The sequence below is a fragment of the Lagenorhynchus albirostris genome, chromosome 7 (genome assembly GCF_949774975.1).
Source record: "Lagenorhynchus albirostris chromosome 7, mLagAlb1.1, whole genome shotgun sequence".
Taxonomy (NCBI): domain Eukaryota; kingdom Metazoa; phylum Chordata; class Mammalia; order Artiodactyla; family Delphinidae; genus Lagenorhynchus; species Lagenorhynchus albirostris.
In genome coordinates, this window is record NC_083101.1 from 23379442 (window position 1) to 23402107 (window position 22666).

At 47.6% G+C, this 22666-nt stretch overlaps 1 protein-coding gene across 3 annotated transcripts in view; it reads right to left on the minus strand.

Annotated features, from left to right (window-relative positions):
* Window positions 1-22666, minus strand: part of LOC132523445 (A-kinase anchor protein 2) — a 113312-nt gene that overhangs the window by 29639 nt on the left and 61007 nt on the right. For all 3 annotated transcript variants that reach the window (XM_060154649.1, XM_060154648.1, XM_060154647.1), the window contains exon 2: window positions 1789-4183. In XM_060154649.1, the coding sequence (XP_060010632.1) occupies window positions 1789-4072 (2284 nt within the window). In that variant the 5' untranslated portion in view covers window positions 4073-4183. The remainder of the gene's footprint in view (window positions 1-1788; window positions 4184-22666) is intronic.

The window sequence follows — 22666 nt, forward strand, 5'->3', positions numbered from 1 at the left end:
TTGGAACATCTTGTGGCACCAGAAAGTAAAGATGTGCCCAGAGAAAAATGGGGACATGTCAAAAGGACACTGAAGTTAGCCTGAAAGGGCTCCTGTGAACTATATGTGAACAATTCAGGATAAAAATAACAATAGAAATGGATTATAACCCACTAAATATAATAGGAGTCCATGAGACCATCTGTCATAGATAGATAGATAGATAGATAGACAGATAGATTTAAAGTCTGAAGAGGAGTGAGATAAAGATTACGTGGTACCAAAGCATCTCACCACAAAATATTTGTTAATTACAAAGGGAAAAAGTAACTATTGTACAGAAACCCTCAATCAAGCGATCAAAATTAGCATCATGTGAAAAAAGTTAACATCTGTCCCTGTAATGGGACAAACTGACACCACGTACTACCTGACTGGATGCTGTAAGAAGAATAAGCATCAGTTCTGTGGTATTCCTACCAAACATGCATAACCTGAACGTAATCATGTGAAAACATCAGGCAAACCCAAACTGAGGGACATTCTACAAAATTGGGGGTGAGCAAGCATCATGTTGGCAATTTACTCTTAATTCAGAATAAAAAAGATATTTGTATTTAACTAGGGAACTTTCCTTTGGCTTTGAGATTATTTCCAATTTAAAAGTTACTAATGGGAAGAGTTAACTTGTGTTATTATAGATTTGATGGAAGCCAAGTGTCAATGGGCTTAAGATCTGGATGGACCAAGAGTAATGCCAGTAATTATATGTTAAGGCAAGACTTCTTAAATTATCTCTAGTGAAGGAACAGTTTTTCTGCCCAATCTATTATGGACCATCCATTAAAAAAATACAAAATCCCACACTTTCATTTGAGGACACTATCAAATTGCTCCAGGAGTTTTCAAATGCTCACTCCCTGTGTCTGTACTTAGCATGGATCAGGAAGAGTCATGAACTAGCTTGGACCACACCTTGAGCAGCTCTTCTCTTTGGTAGGATGTGTGGTTCCCCAAGTGCCATCATGTCCAAATGAGAAATAAAAATTACTCGTCACAGTGTTATCCATAATAGTAGCAACAAGAATTCCCACTGTAATTAACGTCAACCATCTATACAAAGTATTCAAGATAGGGACTGTCCAGGCAATGGGAGAAGATTAGAGGACTGCCTTTACATATAGTAACTCAACTTCTCCAAAAGGGTCACAGGACACAAATAGAGGAGACCACCTTGATTCCAAAGTAATTGTTTTGTGGTGACTTAAAGAAAGATGTAAAGAAAGACAAATCCATAAAGATCAATTATACAGAAGATGGACCAAAACATCTTCTATGGGTCGATCTGCAACACCAACCCATAACTGTCATTGCTGGGAAGACACTCAGCATTCAGAAGGGGTTAGGAGAAGACATCCCCAAATCAGACAGGTTTGATTTAACTGCAGATACTGACATCCATACAGTCCACCCAAGGGCCGACTCTGGGTCTGTGCCACACATAGCCTCTCCCTCAGACAAGAGAGAACAATTCTCCACAGTAAACCAAGACCACAGCAGAAGGACAAGAAAGGAGCTATTACATCCTTTGGGAAACGGCAAACACCATCTAGGCTCAGGGTTCTTCCAGAGGACACTCTGACACTCCCAATGTGTGTCTCCGAACACTGAAATCCCCGTTCCAGTGTCCCCCTGACACCGATTCCAGCCACACACAGAGGAGGGTCCACATATATACAACCCTGAAAGCTGGAATCGGCAACACCGATTTCTGCAGCATCTGTCTCTGGTCCGCGGCACTCCACTTACCTGGAGCAGTTTTGTAGCACGATGTTCGGGAGGGCAGTGATGGGGCATTCTTTGCCTTGGGGCTCTGGGTACTCTGCAAGACTTGTCTCTGCCTCTTCAGCTCCTCTTCCCTTTCTTGGGCTGCTCGGATCTCTTCTTCGATCATGGACAAAGTCCGCTGCTTCCTGGACCTCAGCTTGAAGGGCCCAACCATCACATCGGACTCTTGAGTGGCCAGGAGTGAGGCTGTGCTTCTCAACTCAGCTGCCTCTGAGTACTTGCTGAAGTAGCTCCCTTCCAGTCTGGTCTCCTCCATGTTTATTGGGCCACTGGTCTGCACTGCCGGCAGTGGCTGGGAGGGCCCCCTTTCCCTGAGCGCCCTGTCTTCAGTAGGCAGAATCTTTGGCAAAACATCCCTTTTCTCTTGAACAGGGGAGGACACCTGAGGTGGTTCAAACATGCTCTGAGGCTTCTCCGAGCTGGAAGCCCCAGTTCCAGCTTCCTCCAGACTTGCTTGAGGTCCCTGCTGTTCTGCTCCACCCTTGTTGGTTTCAGACACAGCTCTGTCCACTTGCTCGGCTATGGCTTGTTGAATGGCATTCTGCACCAGGAGACCAGCCTGATATTCCAAGGGGTCATCAACCGATGGAGAGTCTCCCAGCGTGGACGAAGGGGAATAGAAACCATGGTCACTGAATGACTTGGAGACACCTTCTCCTCGGCCCTCCGAGGGGTTGTCAGTTTGGGGAGTCTGGGGCAGAGAAAAATCAGCCAGCAAATTTTCCTGGAGAGCATTGGTTGTCTCGTTGGAGGCCCCACTGTCACTGATGTTGTCCATGCTGAAGTCATTGGACAGGGTCTCCAGGACGGTGGTATCCTGGGACCTCACCGACAGCTCATCCAAGCCGGAGTCAAGTTCCTCTGGAGTCAAAGAGACATTGACTGACCTTGAAAACTGATCCAAAATCCCAGGTTCGTCATCCTTGACCACGGTGAGGACAGCCCGGGCACTTGTAAACTCGCCGTCCTCTGCCCACAGTTTGGATAAGGGCCCACGTTTGGACGGCTCACTGTACGGCCCTTCCTTCCCCTGAGGAGCTGTGCTGCCCTGGCCCCCTCCTCCGGAAGACTGGCTCTCCGGGGCACAGTGGGCTTTCTGTCCCTTGGCTGCTGAAGAGTCTTCGGGAGGTCCCCCGACAGAAGCTGGTCTCGAGATGGTCAGTGTCTTGTCTGAGTTGACTGGCCCCAGAGGTCTGTAGAAGGGCTTGATGGAGAAGAGCCTGGGTGTACTCTGGCCCTTGGCCACTGTTTGCCTGGAATTCTCCATCAGCTGGAACTGTTTGCGAGCCGCGGAGAAGTCTATCTGCTCCGTGACGATGTCCTCCTTTGCGCTGTCAGTCACGCTGGAACGTTCTCGAGAGGACGCAGGGGCCGGGCCGAGCTGCGGCGTGGCCGGCTGCCGCCGTATCAGCAGCTGCTCTTGCTGCGCCCTCCTCTCCTTGCGCTCCTTGTACTTCTTGTGCGACTCCAGATGTTCCTCGTTCAGCTGCTCCTCGATGGTCTTTTCCTGCGGAGGGTTCCACCATTTGGCGGCGATGCCAGGATTCTTTTTCACGGCCTGACTCCGGATGAGTTCTCGCCTCTCCTTTTCCAGCTCCAGCATCTCTTCTGAAGGCCTCACTTTCCTGACGCAGTACTGTTCTTTTTCACTCTCGTCGTCCTCAAAGAGCTTGGAGGGCTTCTTGTCCTCGTGGAAGGCACGCAGCTCGAACTTGGCTTCCTTCTTCAGCGTGGTGAGCGTGAACTCTCCGTCTCGGGAGGAACACCGCGAGCTGGTGGAGGAGCTGGGGCTCACGGGCACCTGCAGGCTGTTCCCCAGCAGGTCTCTGGGCTGGTCGGGGGGTCGGCCGTTGGCTCTTTCACCCTCTGCCATGGTGTCAGAGGTGCTCTGATGGAGCTCCAGGGGAGGGGGAGCCTGCCTGCCAGCCACTCTCTCGGTGGGTTCCGGCTGGACGGCCGTGTGGGCAGGTGGGCTTGGGCTGCCCACCAAGATGGCTGCTCCAGGCTCTGGGGAAGACGTGCCGTTGTAGGTTCCGTCCACAGCAGAATCACAGCAGCTGGCCTCCAGCACCTCGTCTAGATATCGGATCTCTCTGGCCACATCATTATCCAGAGATTCATGGTGATCAGCGAGGAGGCCATTGTGGGGGGGTGAGTAGAAGGGGGAGGGGTGGTCCATGGAATGTGGAGTCGAGGTGATTCCGGGAACACTCTTACATTCTGCAACAGAGACCTCAATTTCCATGTTTTTGTGATCTGGGGGAAGAGGGCTGGTGGCAGGCTCCAGGGAATTGCCACTACAGTTGTCTCTCTCGTTTTTTAGCCGGATATCATCCTCGGAAAGCTCGGGAGCCTTCTGGGAAAAAGAGAAAAAACAGAAGTCAGGGTTAGAGACCACATCGCTTATGGATATGAACTTCAGACATTAGCTGATAACTAACTGGAAGGAAAACTGAAACCACAATGACAGGATCTTTTGAATACAAGTTTCTCTTCTAAAAAATCCTTTAGGGCTTCCCTGGTGGCGCAGTGGTTGAGAATCTGCCTGCCAATGCAGGGGACACGGATTCGAGCCCTGGTCTGAGAAGATCCCACATGCCGCGGAGCAACTGGGCCCGTGAGCCACAATTACTGAGCCTGCGCATCTGGAGCCTGCGCGTCTGGAGCCTGCGCGTCTGGAGTCTGTGCTCCGCAACGAGAGAGGCCGCGATAGTGAGTGGCCCCCGCTTGCCACAACTAGAGAAAGCCCTCGCACGGAAACGAAGACCCAACACAGCCATAAATAAATAAATAAAGCAAACTGTCAACAAGTAAAAATAAATAAACACTATTATTAAAAAAAAAATCCTTTATATATTCATTTTGTTGCAGTAATGGGTATCTAAACCTTCTCAATTTTACGATTCCATTTTGTTTACCTGGTGTCCAGAGAACTTTCAATAAATGCTAGTCCCGTTTTTACATTTAAGATTAAATTAGGGGGACTTCCCTGGTGGTCCAGTGGGGAAAACTCTGCACCCCTAATGCAGGGGGCCTGGGTTCTATCCCTGGTTGGGGAACTATATCACACATGCATGCCGCAACTAAGAAGCCTGCATGCCGCAACTAAAAATCCCACATGCTGCAACTAAACATGCCACAACAAAGATCCCGAGTGCCGTGACTAAGACCCAGTGCAGCCTAAATAAATAATAAATAAAATAAAATTTTTTTTAAGTAAATTAGGATTTGGATCATCTGATGATATTGCTCAAATAATTTCTAAAGTGGGGCTTCCCTGGTGGCACAGTGGTTGAGAGTCCGCCTGCCAATGCAGGGGACACGAGTTCGTGCCCCGGTCCGGGGAGATCCCACACGCCGCAGAGCAGCTAGGCCCGTGAGCCATGGCCGCTGAGCCTGCGCGTCCAGAGCCTGTGCTCCGCAACAGGAGAGGCCACAACAGTGAGAGGCCCACGTAGTGCCAAAAAAAAAAATAATAATAATTTCTAAAGTGGAAGAGATTATATAGCAATTGTATCCGAATTTTTCAAAAAATTTCATAGCAAATTTCTGCAGAAATGTAAGAGAACTATTTGTATGTCCCCAGCTATAAAAAGAAGGTCGTTTGGCAGGAACAAATCTTGAAAACATGATTCTCAGCCAGATGTAATGCAATTATTCTGTAGACAGGAAACTTTTTGAAAATTTTTTCCAAAATAAAATATTGGAAAACAGTAGATCTCTTCATCGGCCCCTTAAGAGCTTCAGTGCCACACTGCCATGGCTGTAATTGACCACGTGCATTATAAACACAGAACCAAAGCCACTGACCACACAGTTCTGTTCTCAAAACAATGCTCCTTGGTTAAGGAGTGAAGAGCTAGTGGATGATGGCCCCTCCCATCTAGTTCCTAAAATGCTCTGTATGTGACAGCTTCAATTTTGTGTTTAAATAAAAAAACTGTATTTTCTTAATGTTTTTAAATGCATCATATTTTTCATCAGTTATCAATCCCATGTCACTTTATTTGGCATTAGTTAAGATTAATTTTCAAACTCCAGGATATATATTTTTTTCTCAGACCAAAGGACTCCGGTTTGTCTCAGATAATTCAGCGGTAGGTTGTGAGCTTCATTTGAGTTCCCCTCAAGGATTTCACTAACACTTTTATCAGCTCTGTTTCAAGTCTCAGGTCTAGAGGGTGCCTGGTATTACTGACTTAACACAATGCAAAACTGCAATACGGTATATTTTCCTTTATTTAAATTTAAACATTGTTAAAGGCTTAGAATATAATATTAAAACACCACCTTAGGATGATTCTCAGGGGATTAATTTAAAAATCCTTTCAAGGAAAGTGAACAGTTATGGATTTGTTCGTAATATCTAGAACAATGTGGAAGTTCATGCTATGTGCTCTGCACTGCTGTCAGAATGTTGAAAAACTCTCATGGTCATCCGTGAACTGGAAGGTTACCCATGAACTGGGGGTTTCCTTCACTGTGTTCCCCACATTCCTCTTTAGACTTAAAATCAATCAAGTAATATAAATTCCTTCCTTAGAACTAGGCAACAGTAATGAATATTACTCCTTTGTCAGCACCTTCTGGTCTCAAAGGATCTTCCAGCCTTGATGTGGCCTTTGTCAAAGTCTGGTACTTAATATTTATAACTTCCACTCTCTTTATTTTGTTTTTACTTCATTTTTGACCAGTGTTAACTAGTGGCTCTTTTGTCTTTAGAATGAACTAAAGAGGCATGGCCAAAATGTTGCTACTGTCCTTTAAAAAAAGTTAACTAAACTTTCTTTTCGTAAGGAGATTCAGTAACTTCTATGTCATTCAAGAATTATAGGAGGGCTTCCCTGGTGGCGCAGTGGTTGAGAATCCGCCTGCCGATGCAGGGGACACGGGTTTGTGCCCCAGTCCGGGAAGATCCCACATGCCGCGGAGCGGCTGGGCCCGTGAGCCATGGCCGCTGAGCCTGCGCGTCCGGAGCCTGTGCTCCGCAACGGGAGAGGCCACAACGGTGAGAGGCCCGCGTACCGCAAAAAAAAAAAAAGAATTACAGGAAATTTGAATGCCTAAAACTTACTGGCTGTCATTAAGTCTTCAAGAAAACCTAGGTCAAAATTAGCCTACTCCATGTAAAGTTATTAATGGAATAAGCTGACCAACAAAAAGAGACACGGTATTGCTATGGTGAAGTCAGACTACTGAACCACTCCCCAACCCCCGGCCTCATTTGGCCAATGATTCTCTGCTAATATTCTTCATGGGAATAATAGAGCTTTCCTTCTATCTCTTTTGGCTTTTTTTGGGGGGGGTGGAGGTGGAACAGGAAAACAGTAGGAAGCTGCTGAATTGAAATATGGTTAAAAATCATTGTTCTACTGAAATGGAGAACACTTTTCAATAGTTGACATGAGAGGAAAGAGGGCAATGTAACGTTAAAAGAAGCTAAAAGGCAAATAATTAATTCTATAGATCATTTAGTCATTGATTCATTCATTAAAAATGCAGGAGGCTTGTTCTGTAGGGCATGGCGCAATTAACGGCAACAATAAATTCCAGGAGACAACACCCTTTTTCTTAACAAACACTGGATTTCCCATACTTCCTAGGAAGCTGTAAGTCTATTTTGGGGTTTACTTAGTCTGGTCAGGTGAAGCGAAAAACTTGCCTATGTTAATGTCTTGTTGCTGATCACAGAGATTGGAGTAACTGAGCCTATCTCCACAGCATCCCGGAGAACACTTTGTCAGCATTGTCCCTTTCTCCTGGATGCTTCACAGTCCCAGTGTTGGACGCTGGAGGAGCTGATGCCCTACGGCTTTTTTTTTAAGAACTGAAAAAACGGTATCAACTTTTTCCAAGGATACTTTCTGAACTAGCAACAACTGTCCCAATTCAAAAGTTTAAATATCTGAGAAGAGCATTTGATGGTGCATTTTTGCAGTGTCAAGAAAACTAACTTTATCCCTGAGTCAGAAATGATGAGTCGTGTGTGCGATGTGTCAAATATTTTAAAAATGCTAATTACAGGCAAAGTTTGGAGTCCCAGTGTAATCTGAGGCGATTCCTTTCCAATACCTTAAAAAAAAAAAATCTAGACACTGGAGGGTATAAACAGGAAAGAGGCTCTCCTTCCTGTTAGTTACGTGGGGCCCCAGCTCCTTTCCACTAATTCAGAAAATTCTTACTGACTCTCGGTTCCATCCACCTCAGGAAGCAGCAGCTCTGAACCCTCATCAGGGTAGAAGTCCTTACAGAGCTAAACAACTCCCCATTGCTGACTTACAGTCCTGCCTCAGAGTTCCTGAGTTTTTGTAAAGTTAGGGAACAATTATAACCAATGAGCAAATTCCTGAGTTCTGTCTCAGCAGGAAGAATTTACCTTCGTGCAGGATGACCTGATGTGATCAAAGCCACCGTAACTATAGCAGGCGAATGAAAGTGGGCTGGGATCCCCACCGTGCGAGGATCTGGCAAGAGTCTGCGTTTGACGTCATTAAATGATGTCACGTTTAAACCAACAAATACTTATTGCTCCCTTTGAAGAGAAGAAAGACCAGAGTTTTCTCTGTGTTTCAGATAAGGTAAGCTTGATTCCAGATTCAGACAAAATGCATTCGTTAAATGGATTTTTAAGTCTTTTCTGAAATAGACTAGGCCCCAATGCAAAAAGCAGGAAGATAATGAAAGAACCAGCAAACTGGGTTTTCGAAGGTCAGAGAAAAACCAGGGTGCTAAGGGGCGGGTGGGAGATCCTTGGATGGCCCCAGCTAACCCTCCACGTGGAGGCCTAACAATCCGGCACGTGATACCTGCCGGCCTCCTGGCTTCCCAGAATAGCTAACAGCTGGTCAGGATGTCTACCATTTACTTTAAAACACTCAAGCAGACACAATGTAAGATAGCTGTGTGTGTCTGAAATCAGTTTAAATTACATTCCAGGAGCAGACAGCCATCCTAATCCGGAGTATATACACTAAGAGTGTTCATCCAGGATCTAATCAGAAATCCCACCTTCCACAGGAGCCCGCCTTCCTCCCGGAGTTTAGCTCTAACTCCCAAGGGCCCCTGAGGCTTTTGCTAATGGGCATAATTAAGGTGAGAATAAAAGGTTCAGAGAACTCGAGAGACTTCCCAGGGTCCCCTGGCTAGTAAGTGGCACAGCCAGGACTTGAAGGCCAGTTCTTCCTAATTCTATCCCAGTATCTCAAAAGGTATTCTCAATGACTGGAAGCTTCCAGAACGACAAGGGAAGTCTTAAGAAGGTGGACGGATCTGAAGAGCATTTACTCGGCTTTCTGGCTGATGGTTTGCACACTTCAATCTCTAGAAGTCACGTACGATTCACAATTTGGCTTCAGAAGTCGAGGACCCCTTTCCCTCCTTATTCAGAATGGACAAGAGACAGATTCCCTGGAGACGTAGCTTCAGTTCCTACCTTCTGCTCCACCTGCAGGACCCTCCGGCTAGAAATGGAGGTGCTGGCCTCTTGCTCGTTCTGGGAATTTGGCCTCTGAAGGGGGGTCCTCTTCTTCCTCTGATGACACCCCAGAGGCAAAATACTAAATCTCACATCCCAGTCATGGCAATGGACAAGGCTGCAACTTCTCCCCAGCACCAGAGTCAGCAGCACAGGTGGGATTCTAGAAGCCTGTTTGATTTGCCCAGAAAACACATCAGGGCCCCGACGCCTGCCCGGCTTAGGTCATGGACGGCAGTGTGCGGTACCTGGGCCTGCAGCTAGGTGCAGCACGCACAGAAAGAACTGGAAGGAAATGCATTCTCCTCAGCAGGTCTGGCTGGGCCCAGGGAGACTCCAGAAAGGTGTCCTTCGCTACAAGGTCAAGCGAGAAGCAGAAGCTTCTGCTCACTTCACGTGTCTGCTGTTTGCCTCTTCCCAACCTCCCTACCCTGCTCTTGACAATGTCTGTCACCAACTTCCCAGTCTCCTAGCCTAAATGCACCGTGTGACCCAAATGATTCAAACGTCAGGCACCTGCTGCACGAGCAGGTTTCTCTGCTCTGAATAACCCAGATTACTTCCTATGAAAGCCACAATATTTAAATTAGAAATGCGTCTCCCTAGGTAACAGGTGACCTGACCCTTTAATCCAGTTATTTTTAAGTTCCACCAAAAATACAAACTCATCCTTGGCCTACGAACAGGGGCACGGCTATGAAAGAAAACGTCCTTGTAGTTGTCAAACCAGAGGGTATCTCTGTTTTTCTTTCTTGTTCTCCCTCTCTTTCCTAACTCGAGTTTTTAGGGCACAACTGCTGTGTCCCACAGGCCACGCATGGCTGTCTCTAGGAAGGTTCGTGCAGGACTCTACTTTCTGGCTGAAGTTTCCATCATGAAGGCAGATGGGAGGAGAAGGTGCAACCTGGCAGGGGGATGATGCTTAGACACCTGCAAGATGCCCGCACGGGTCTGCTGAACTTCACCAGCCTTGGAGGGACGGGGTAAAGCCACAGTCGGGAGGTCTGGGTGAGACGGACTCCCCAGACCAAGGGAACCTGAGGAGTGTGGAAAGGGAGCACAGAGGCTGAAAAGGTCAAAGTGCATTCCTGCAAGGAGAGGCGTGTCCTGAGAACCTGTAGAGTGACAAGCCCTGTGCCGGGGCCATGGGAGGTCCCTAGGACTCTGGGGTGGTCCCCACACTGCAGCAAGGGACTTACAGCCTTGGAAGGAAAGAAGACAGATTCACATAAAGATAGCATACAGCACAGGCAGACAGACTAATACAACATAACTGGAAAGAAATTTCCCACCCTGTTCAGGGTGGCAGATGGTGTAGGCTGAAAAGACTGTATGAAGGAGGCTGGGAGCGCCAGCATTCCTCAGCAGCTGGCCTGTGGCTCCCCACCCCCACCCCCCACCCCTACTAGAGAAGCCGCTGGGACTCTGAGTGGTCCCTTCCACCCACCCCTGTGAAGGCACAGAGAGTGGGAATGTCTGAGGATGGCTTGCTTCCTTTGTTGGGCTTTGGGCCTCTGGGCCAGGAAGTGGAGGGGAGTGACCCCAGTGATAACCTGGGCCACATTCCAGCCCCAGGCAGAACTTCCTTCCCACTCCCCAGCAGAGCTTCTTCCGGCCTGCAGAACCAAAGGCTGGTGTTGATCGTGGGAAGCAGGGAGGTGGGCCACTCCCCAAGGAGGCGGGCCACTCCCCAAGGAGGCCAGAGACCCTTCCTGGCTGATGAGAGGCAGACCTAAAACCCCCAGCACTCTGGGGTAGTTAAAGCTAAAATTAGACCAGACGGGCTCAGGGATAATGACATGACCCTCAATAAAGGGGGATAACACTAACAACATCTCTGGGGTTTCCTTCCTCCTGCCATGAAGCCATTACCACTAAATGTGACTCAGACGGTTCTAAAAAGAGCTTCCTGGGCTTCCCTGGTGGTGCAGTGGCTGGGAGTCCGCCTGCCAATGCAGGGGACACAGGTTCGCGCCCTGGTCCGGGAAGATCCCACATGCCACGGAGCAACTAAGCCCGTGCGCCACAACTACTGAGCCTGCGCTCGAGAGCCAGCGAGCCACAACTACTGAGCCCGTGAGCCACGACTACTGAAGTCCACACACCTAGAGCCCGTGGTTCACAACAAGAGAAGCCACCGCAATGAGAAGCCCGCGCACCGCAGTGAAGAGTAGCCCCCGCTCGCCCCAACTAGAGACACCCCGCGAGCAGCAACGAAGACCCAACACAGCCAAAAATAAAATAAATAAATTTAAAAAAAGATTATTAAAAAAGTTTAAAAAGACCTTCCTGTTCTTCTTACAGGCCCAGCCCTTCTTTCTGAGAGCTTCTGTGGTATTGGTCAAGACAGCAATCACCCTCCTGCCATTCTCTCTGGCTTAGGCCTCAGGTACAGGCTTGCTGACGAGGGGGTGAAAACACTTCTGGAAACCCCTTCCACTGGAAACAAGGCTGGCCTATGTCTTGACTCACTCACGATCCTGGTGAAGAAGTGGTCCCTTTGTAACATAAGGGAGACTCCCCAGCACCACAGCCTGCTCTATTAAAAGCATCCACTGAAAAGCCAGTGGCTCAGATGTGAGGCTGCACATGTGGAAACTTAAGGTGTGGTCTGATGAACACGTTTACAGCTTAGGCTCTCTCTGAAAGACACTAAAGAGGGTGTGTGTGATGGAGGTGTGATGGGAGGAGGTGAGGAAGGAAGCTGCTGCCTTTTCTGCAGCCGCTGGTGAAAAGCTTGTTTCTTTCAGTCACTTGGAGATCTGTTCCCTACCAAAGGGACTGAGAACCACTGGGAGATTTCAGGGTTTCCCCTAGATGAGGAGAGATGCCTCATTTCAGCTCCAAGAAAGGCAAGTTTCGCTTCTTCCTCGATGCGGTACACCCCAGGCTCTGTCAAGGAGTCCTAAGATGCTCTTCCCACCAAAGGCCCTTTTCACTGTGAAGCTATTTTACGGGACAGTCCCCACCTCCAGAATAAACCAAGGTCAAGGCCACAGAGGGAACTCTGGCTCCCGCAGCCTGAAATTTCTGGGGTAACTGATTCTGCTGAAAGCAAAAGCAAGCCTGGCTTCAGTTCTTTATAACTTAGCTGTGTCCTTCTTGGTTTTAAAATAGTTCAGGATCTTGGATTCATGCCCGGACAACCAGTAATGGCAGAGAGCAAAAGCTGGGCTCCACCGTGGACCCGGGAAAAATCCACTATGTGGAGGCAGAGCCAGGAGAAAAGAGAAAACCGTGCCAGACGCTTTTGAGATTAACTCTTCGTCCACAGATGAGTCTGTACTTAGGAACAGAGCTGACGAGCTTCTCTTCCTATGGCCCTGGGTCCCACAGGAGACAGGCACACACGTTCCCCCAGAAGCCCCAGGCCAGTCCATGAACGTGGCAAGGTCTACAACAAGGGCTTGTAGATTAACTACATACAAGGTGATAACAAGAAAACCCGTCACCAGAACAGCTACGTCACTTGGTTCTGCTGCGGAAAAGGAAACACACACACACACACACACACACACACACACACACACACACACACACACACACACACACACACACACACGCTCATGCACCATCTTCAAAGCATTATCTGGCAAAGATGATGTGTGCGGACTTCTCTGGTGGCGCAGTGGTTGAGAGTCCGCCTGCTGATGCAGGGGACATGGGTTCGTGCCCTGGTCCGGGAAGATCCCACATGCCGCAGAGCGGCTGGGCCCGTGAGCCATGGCCGCTGGGCCTGCGCATCCGGAGCCTGCATCTTTGCATCTTTGCCTGCACTGTATGTGTGGTGGGGAGCTCCCGCTCTGCCCTTTAGCATGAAAGCTGGGAGTCTGACAAGATTAGCAAGAAGAGAAGCAAGTCTCCAGTCTGAGCCCAGCTGCCCACACTCTCCAGCAGGAAAGGCATCCACAGCGTAGCCCCGAAGTCCCCACTCTGAGTCCTTCCTCCACAAAGACTCTGGCTTCACAAGGGAACCCTCTCCTTCCAGATTAGAAAGCAAAGGACCATAAGCTAGGTCAGCAGACTCGGCTTACCCTGCCCGGGGTGCCCACTTCACATGTCCCCGGTCAGAATCGCCTCTTTTTCCAGGCAGTATCCTGCGCCCCGGCTCAAGCTGGACAAATTCCTTCTGAGCCTCCTGACAGAAGACTGTGGAGTCACAGCTGGCCCTCCTTCTGCTCCCTCAAAGGCCATTCACACAGAGAAGGACTTTAACCCCCTTCAAAGAGACCTTGCCCCTCCCTAGCTGGCCCGAGCCTGGAGGGCAGCAGCCGGCCAGCCAGAAACAGCTCTCGTTCACGCCTGGCGCCCAGGGCTGCGTGGGCAGGTGGGAGCTTAGTGGTGCTGAGATGAACCAGTTAGGGCTGTCTTCTTGGAAAGTCAGAGATGGGCCTTGGGCAGGTAGGGAATTAATATCCTGGTGATGCTAAAAGCAGCAAGAAAAACCTGACAGATCCCGAAGATCCAGTTAAATGGACTTCATCCAGTTAAGTGAACTTTTTAGGACAGCTTCTGTATGTGTGTGTAAAATAATAAATGCTCACTGTAGAAAATTTGGAAAATAAAAGTTACTCATCCTCACTCCACACAGAGGAAAGCAGCTAATGGTTTACTGCATTCATGCAGTCTCCTTTTTGGAAACATGTATTTAATAGAGTTGAGACCACACTATATGCAATTTGTAGCCAACTTTTTTTCACTTCACATTATCTCCAAGCACTTTTTATGTCCTTTGATGGTGGTGGTCAGATATATTTTAAACGGTTACATTGTGTCCCACGCTGAAGTGGGACAGAATTTGAAGACAGGGATGAGTGCTCTAATTTCAAGGAATCTCTGGGGGAAGTGGTTTTTCCTTTCTCAGGGCTAACTAGTATCTTCTGCCACAAAGAAAACAGACCCCCATGTGCCCTGGGGAGACATAAACGCCACAAGTATATCCCTCACTCTTTCGTCATAGAATCAGACCCCCAGCACCACACACTAAGGGTCACGGCGTGTTAAGGACTGGTTCCCAGAGCTGTCCCAGGGTGGACGAGGCTCCACCCACCTGATTCCCCCGGAACTCTGGGTTGACCTGGAAAGTCTTGGGCATAATTTAGGATTTTGGCTGAATGGAAAGCCAATCAGAATTCCAAGGCCATGCAGAACTCATTTTCTTCAGTAAGATTTTAGAAAGGACAAAGAGAACTGAGATTCACAGTAAACTGAATAGAAAGAGGAGGACAAATGCCAACCATGGTCCTGTGGGCCAATCTATTTGGGGTCAGTTTGGGACCAGTTTATCCTGGTGAAACAGGCGAGCAGCTCAAAGACGGTGGCAGCCCAGCGTCGCAGACCCCCTGTGACTCTCCCGGAAACACAAGTCTGGGAAGGAGTCATCAGAGTGGATGGAGCCCAGGCAGGCTCTTTTGAAAAGGAAGTTAAATGTATACTATACTTTACAACTATTTACAACATCCAAGCGACATTGTTAACGAGCTGAAATTTATTTAGAAATATCCAGGAGTTTCTCAGTGACTGGGTGATACCAAGTCACCAGGGAGCGTTACACTACGGAAACTCTTAAGTTACGCCGCCCTTTGGAATAATCGGAATGTTCTGCTGTAGGGCCAAAGGCATTTCAAGATACTACTTAACGGTCTAAAGTAAAATGAGGAGGGGAAATCACACACCCAGGGTGGCACTGCTCTGCTCAGGAATGATAAAGCGAGCAGGGCCCTCCATGAAAAGGTGCTTTCAAGCCAAGAGGCAAGAGTGGTACCCAGGACCTGCTACATAATCACACCTGCCCCTCTGCCCGCATGAGGAGGTGTGTAAAAACTTGTTTTAAATCTGCCCTGTCCGCAAAAGAGGAAATTGTAGGTGCTCTTAAAGTACTATTATCTAAGCAATAGGCACACTTCTGACTGGAGTCTGAGGTGTCACCGTTTACTACACATACACGCACACACACACCTATACATACGTGCACATTGTTATGAGGTGAGTTGGGTCCCCCCCACCCCAACTTCATAAGCTGAAGTCCTAACACACAGTACCTCAAAAGGTGACCTTGTTTGGAGGTAAGGTCTCTACAGAGGAGAGGTCATCAATTCAAGTGATGTCATTCAGGTGGGTCCTAATCCCATGTGACTAATGTCCTTATAAAAAGAGGAGATTTAGACACAGAGGCGTACCTAGAAGGAACGTGAAAAGGCCGAGAGAGAAGTCAGGGGTCCATCAGCCAAGAAGAGGGGCTGGAACGTCCCTTCCTACGGCCCTCGGACGGAGCCAACTCCACCGACGACACCTTGGTTTGACACGTCTTGCTTCCAAACCGGGCGACGATAAAGTTCTGTTGCTTAAGCCACCCAATTTGTGGGACGCTGCCACGGCAGGCCTAGCAAACCAATACACACGCTCACACATACACACGGACACACACGTGCACACACACACATGCATACTCATCACTCATATTCGTACGCACACGCCCCCCTCCCTCCGGCTGCAAAAATATAATGGAATTAGGAAAAGCGCTCTGTGGCAAAGTCACAGTGACTTGCCCCAACAGTGGTTTATCCTCAGAGGCAGAGGGAGAAATTCAACTGGGAAGCTAGACGGAGGCTGCAAAAGCATGAACTGAGCCACCCGCGCTGGCTGGCGGTGGGGGGTCTCCCTACGTTCGGGAGCAGAGCGGAATGCGGCAGCACCTACACGTCGAGGCTGTGCATCCTTCCTCCTCCCTCCTGGCTCTGAGCTTGAGGTGTTTTTCGGAGTTTACGAAAACAACTGTGTACTGCCAGTTTAATTCTCGGGCTGCTGTAGCCTGATCTGCTTTGGTTTCTGAGGGTGCCTTGCACTGGGAGAAAGGAAGTCATTGGGAAACTTGCTTGGCTGGGAAGCAAAGTGCAGTTTGTGAGGACCTAGCAGCTGGGGTGGGAAGGTCATCAGTGCTACTATGATCATCCCTCAGTGAAGGTCCACTGCCCGCCTCCTGGGGGCCAGTCTGGGTCACACACCCTCACATGCCTTCTCTCTGTGCTCCCTTCACCAGCTGCAAGGTGGGGATTCTCACCCATGCCACCGAGGGGCGGGCCCCAGCCTAAGAAGCCTCTTCAGGGTCACACAGCTGGTCAGGAACAGAGGTCTGGCTGGAAGCCAGGAATCCCACCCACAGGGCAGGGCTCTGCCCCTGGAAGGCATCCTGGGCAGTTTAGGACAGAGCAGATCCAGAAAGTATGCGAAGGATCAAAAGGGAAAAATTAAAAAGCGAATGCCAGGCAGCGACAGACTGTCTGTGAAACCACGTGCCTGTTTCTCCCTGACCCTGGGAAGGCCAGGCTTTTTTTGGGGGTCTTAGTTTTCTGGTCTGTAAAATAAGAGAGCCAAACTAGGTGAACCCCCCAAATGCACCTGCTTTCTGCTCCTGACCTCTGTCTTTCTGTGATGTTAGCATGAACCTTGGGCAGAGGGGAAGCCCAGGGTAGTTCTGAGTCTGGTAACGATGCGGGCAGAGTTGAGAAAAAGCCAGCCAGCAAATGGGGACAGCTGCTTCCTTTGAAATTGCTTGATGCTTTTGCCAAGAGACATTTCAAGGGTTCCGGGAAGGAACTCCACTCCGTCTTAGACATTCCCCTTGTCAGAACTTTATCTCTTTAGTGGAAGGAGTTTATTGTGCTAAATGGAGCCATCCCATTTATGTACCATTAGCGTGATAGAATGTTCCAAAATGGATCTGCTGAGATCACAAGGAACTAAATGCAAGCAGGCACGGTGGAGGGACTGCCTTCTAAAATGGTCCTACCCAGGGCTTCCCTGGTGGCGCAGTGGTTGAGAGTCCGCCTGCCGATGCAGGGGACGCGGGTTCGTGCCCCGGTCCGGGAAGATCCCATGTGCCGCGGAGCGGCTGGGCCCATGAGCCATGGCCACTGAGCCTGCGCATCCGGAGCCTGTGCTCCACGGCGGGAGAGGCCACAACAGTGAGAGGCCCGCGTACCGCAAAAAAAAAAAAAAAAAAAAAAAAAGATAAAATAAAATAAGAGCTTGTTTACCTGAAAGAATCTCCAATTGGAGTGAAGTGTGGGAAACTAAGCCATAACCAGCCCTTAATTTATTGAGGGAAAATGGATGAGAAGGGAAGAGAATAGTGACTTCCCTTAAAAGGCTGCAGGAAATCTAGACTCAGCAGCACCTCCCAGGTGCTCAGGACCCTGAAAGCCAAAGAGCAGGGATGGGAAGAACACACGAGGATGTTTGGAACCCCCAGCTATGTCACACACCACGATCGCATTTATTCCTGTAAGAAACATTATTCTACACAGAAAGAAATTGTTCACCAACTTCCAAGCCCTTCCCTTCCCACTGTACCCTGCAGTCTCCCAGTGTACCCTCTGCCTCTGATACTGCTCAAAAAGAAGGCTTTAGAAGGGAGGAGAATCTGGAATTGTAATATATGGTATGCTTCATTCCAGAACCAGATGAAGCTGGTGGTGACCTTGTAAGGGACAGGGTCTGATTGCCAATACAGGGCCCCGATGCAGGGCCTGACACGCACCCCATCTCCACTCTGAGTCTGTTGTGGGTCCCTCCATCAAGGATCATAGACTCAAAAGGTCCCTCTGCTTGCTGCCTCAGACACTATACCCTTATCTTCTGCAGGAATACTGGTGCCATTATGGTGCATCACGGACACAAAGCTTTAAGAAATGCACTGATTGCAATCTTGTCTAGAACAGTAAAAACCTGCAGCCAATGAAAATGTGTAGTCATAAAAATCAGCACCTGAAAACTGCAACTGGCTGAACTGATGGAATGCTATGGAACCTTTAGAAAGCATATTTTCAAAATTGCATGGCAACCTGGAATGATGCTATATTAATATATTGTGTATACAGGGGTACAGAGTTCTGGTTAAGAAGGGGCTTTGGTATCCAACAGACCTGGACCTCTCCCTCTCTGTAAAAAGGATATAAAACGACTACTGCCTCAGGGAGCTGACGTGAAGTACAATGACCAGTAGGGGGATTTGTCCTACAGTAAAAGGACTCAGTGAATGGTGGCTAAAATAGAAATAGACAGAATATATTTGTAACTCATATCACAAAGGTTAATATTCATGGTATATATAGAACTCTTACAAACCAGTAGGAAAAAGACCAACAAACCAAACACAAAAATGGACAAAAGACATGGAAAACAGTTGACACACAAAAAATATATAAATTATTCTTAGACATACAAAAAGATTCCCAATCCCACTCATATAAAAGAAAAGCAAAACTAAATTATGAGATAAGTTTTCCACCAAGAAAATTAGTTATCAGAATGGGAGGAAAGAGGTACCCTTATCCAACTCCATGAAGTTGCATGGCAATTAGGCATATGTATCCAACTTTAAAATATGCAATGTCTTTGACCCAGTAATTCTACTTCCAAGAATTTATTCTCAGGTATAGTGGCACGTGTATAAAATGACCTATATCGAAAGGTCTCTAATGCCACATTGCTTGCAATAATAAAAGACTACAAATAACCTATTAGTGGACTGGACTATTCATAAAATGCAATAGTATATGCAACCTTTAAGAGGATAGTACAGCTCCCAGCTCTATGAGAACTGGTATAGGACAATCTCAAAGATCTACTGTTAAGCGACAAGTGGTACAGGACAGTATATACACCATGCTACTTTAGTTGTTAACAAAAAAAGAATGTGAATATCTAGTCATATATATACACACATACACACACATATATACAATATATATTACACACACACACACACACACACACACACACACACACACACACACACAATATCCATAGACTATGCCTGAAAGGATAAATGTGAAACTGATAACAATGGTTTTCTCTGGAATGGGGCGGACTGGACATATGAGGTACTAAACTTCTCTTCACTGTGTTCCTTTCTACACCTTTTGAATTTTCAACCATGTGCATGTATTAACTTGTGAAAAAAAATTAAGTACATAAAAATATGAAAAGTGAGATGGGCAAGAACTAAAAGGAAATATGGCATCACGAGAGATTAGAGAAGATTAAATCACTGTCTCAAAGCCAAGGATCACATTAATATATTAACGGGTTAACCCTAGAGAATGGGGGAACTCAATGCTGAAGGCAGAATGAAAAGCTGACGTGGAACGTATCACTTTTATTTTACAAAGGTGTGTATTATTGAGCATGTATTACTTTTATAATTGGAAATGTAATCTTTGAAAGTAAGCACGCATCAATAAATGTTACAAATTTGAGCTTTAAATACACAGACTTAAAAAAGACCATCTTGTCTACTTGTTAGGTATTGCAACACCTCTCAATCTCCAATTTCCGTCTCCATGGTGAGTAGGGAATCCTTTACTCAGCCATGATGAACAAGTGTTTCAAATATGACCTTCCCTCAAGGAAGTTGTGCTTTCTTGCTGTAATATCATACTTTTAGGAGCCGACCATACTACACAATTGTGAGATGACACAATCTTCCTTTTTCATCAAAGATATGTAATTGACTCACTGTTATAGATGAATATTTTCCTTCCATGAGCTGCCTATTCCCAGAAATGTTGTGAAACACTCTGTGAGTAACCAAATTCCTCTTTGGGAGTCAAATGTCACAGAATTTCATGAACTATGTCACAGACAGGATATGTCATAGGAAAACCCCATTAAAACGTTTTCCAAGCTCTGATTAGTCAAGCAGAGAACAAGAATTGGAGGCTGACTTGATTTATTATTCTAAACAAGTCTTTTTTTTTTGCTCCATTCAATTTAATTGTGCAGTGGAGTCAACCTAGATGCCTCCCCATCCACCTATAAGACAGACAGACAGGTGGACACATACACAAACAGGGACTCAGTGAATTTTAATCAGTTTTTTATTCTAGTAGTTATTTTAAAGCTTTGAGTCGAGTTTTAAAGACAGTATTTTGGGTTTGCTAAATCTAGTCCTCTGTAAGCAAAAGCACACATCTCATTAATGTTTCAATTGAGCGCTGGGAGGGTGGGGACGCATGATAACTCTGGGAGGCAATCCTAAACCCTGGGCCCAAGTGCCATTTCTGCCTTGGGATCCTCCCTACCTCACTCCCCGTCACCCAGTTCCCAGCCCTCAGGCTGGGCCTGAGCATCTGAGATCAGCACGAGGACTTAGCATGGAGCCAGGTCCTCTTACAGTTCACCCACCAAGCTCTTCTCTGCTCACAGGCAAGAGGTGTTATACAGCCAGGCTTCGCTTCCCCAAGACAACACTCACAATTCTGAAGAAGAAAGGAAAACCCAACAATCAAAGGTTCTCTTTCCATGAAATACCTGGTGAGCTCTAAGAAAACTCAACAAAAGGATCTACCACTTAGCAACGGGAAAGAGGTCTGATCCTATTGAATCAGTACCTATGGATTGCAGGGGAACCAGTGGAAGGCTCGAGAACATTTAGACTTCCATCCACACAACAGGTCTCATCATATCATGCATATCAGTGTCACTGTGAACTGCCGGTCACTCTGAAAACTCACGAACAGCCTTTCTTAAATTTCTTCAAAAGCACAAAGTCCTATGTGAAGGCAGACTGTGCAGCAAACAGACCTCTGATCCAATTCACTCTGACTTGCACGGGCAGGAAGAGAGGACCCCAGGTAAGTCCAGATGATTGACCTGAGTGTCCTGCTCTGCCAGGACTAAGGGATCAGGACATGGGCTGGGGACACTGGCCTGATGAAGAGCAGGGTGCAGCAGGCAGCCAAGGAGCACTTTGAAAAGCTCAAGCCAGACCCACTCAAATCTTCTGACCCCCACCTCATGCAGCAAACTGATGCCACTGACTACATGGGATTCTGAGCCTGGTTGCAGACAGCGTTGCGTTTGAGGTTTAAACCAAGAGAAACTTGACCTTGACACGGAGGACCTGACCCTGACCTGGTTCTGATTCTGCTCTAGTCTTGTGCTTTAGCCAGAAACAGGGAGAGCATGTGATATGACCCCTCTTTTGCCCACAGCTCTGTGCTTTCCCAGTCTGGCCCCGGGCCAGCTCTGCTGGACCACAACTTTGGGCGGCCTGGATATGAGGGCAGCTAAGGGCCGGTCACCTGCTTCTGGCCACTGCTTTTGTGGCTCTGAATGCCAGGAAGGAACCTCTGCAAGGGGATGCATGATAAACAGCCGGCAGTAAGACAGGCCACGGGGAGTCACAGAGGGCACTTGGCTTTGCACAAAGAAATGTGCTCCTTCCTTCTGCTTAATGCCAAGGGAACCCGACCACCACTTCAGATCTCATTTCTGAGGAATCTCTCTGCTGGGTTGTGGAATCCCAGGAGCAAGCACTGTGGTTGAAAACCAACAAGTTATACTGATTATGGAAACAGGATAAAGTCTGAGAACCAGCAACAAAAGAAGAAGGCGGGGGGGGGGGGGGCACCATTCACTTGCATAGCCTCTGTTCATCCTGTTTACCCTCCCGAGGCCCCCTTTGATCTGGTGGCTGACTGCTGCTCACCAGTTTGCTGCCATGGTTTTTAGACCCTTCTTTTATTCTCCATTTATTTATGAGTGGTAAGGTGATCCAACGGGAAGAACTCGAGTCTAGAGAAAAGAAGGTCAGGGTTTGAATCCTCTGGTGTCACAAAGTGACCGTGTGATGCTACGTAAGGGATTTTCTCCTCTCTGAAACTCAGGTCACTCACATGTTAAAGGGGTATAATAATTATCGTAGTGGGCTGAATAGTCTCGCCTCCAGAATCCACATCCACCGGGAACCTCAGAAGATGACCTTATCTGGAAATCGGGTCTTTGTAGATGTAATTGTTAAGATGAGATCACATCGGATGAGGGTGAGCCCTCGGTCCAATGACAGGTGTGGTGTCCTGATAAGAAGAAAGGTCACACAAAGATGCATACAAAGGAGAACTCCGCGTGAAGACAGAGACGGAAAGTGGAGTGATTCATCTACAAGCCCAGAGGTGCCAAGGATTGCTGGCGACCCCAGAAGCCAGGCGGAGACATGAACCAGACTGTCGCTCAGAGCCTCCAGAAGGAATCAACCCTGCCATCCCTGACTTTGGATTTCTGGCCTCCTGAACTGTGAGAGAATAAATTTCTACTGTTTTAAGCCATTAAATTCATGGTAATTTGTGACGGCAGCAAAGGGAAACAACACACCTCCCTTCTAAGGCTGTTATGAAGATTCCCTAAGAGACAACACATGAAAGCAGCTAGTTTCCTGCCCGGGGCAGGGGAGACCCTCAACACAAGGCAGGTCACTCTTGCTCTGTCCTCTGGCAAAAGGCTAATAATAGGATTTTCAAGCTTTATCAAGTAGGTGGCCACATGGTATTTTGAAAACTCATGGACAAACCGGGGAGAACAAAG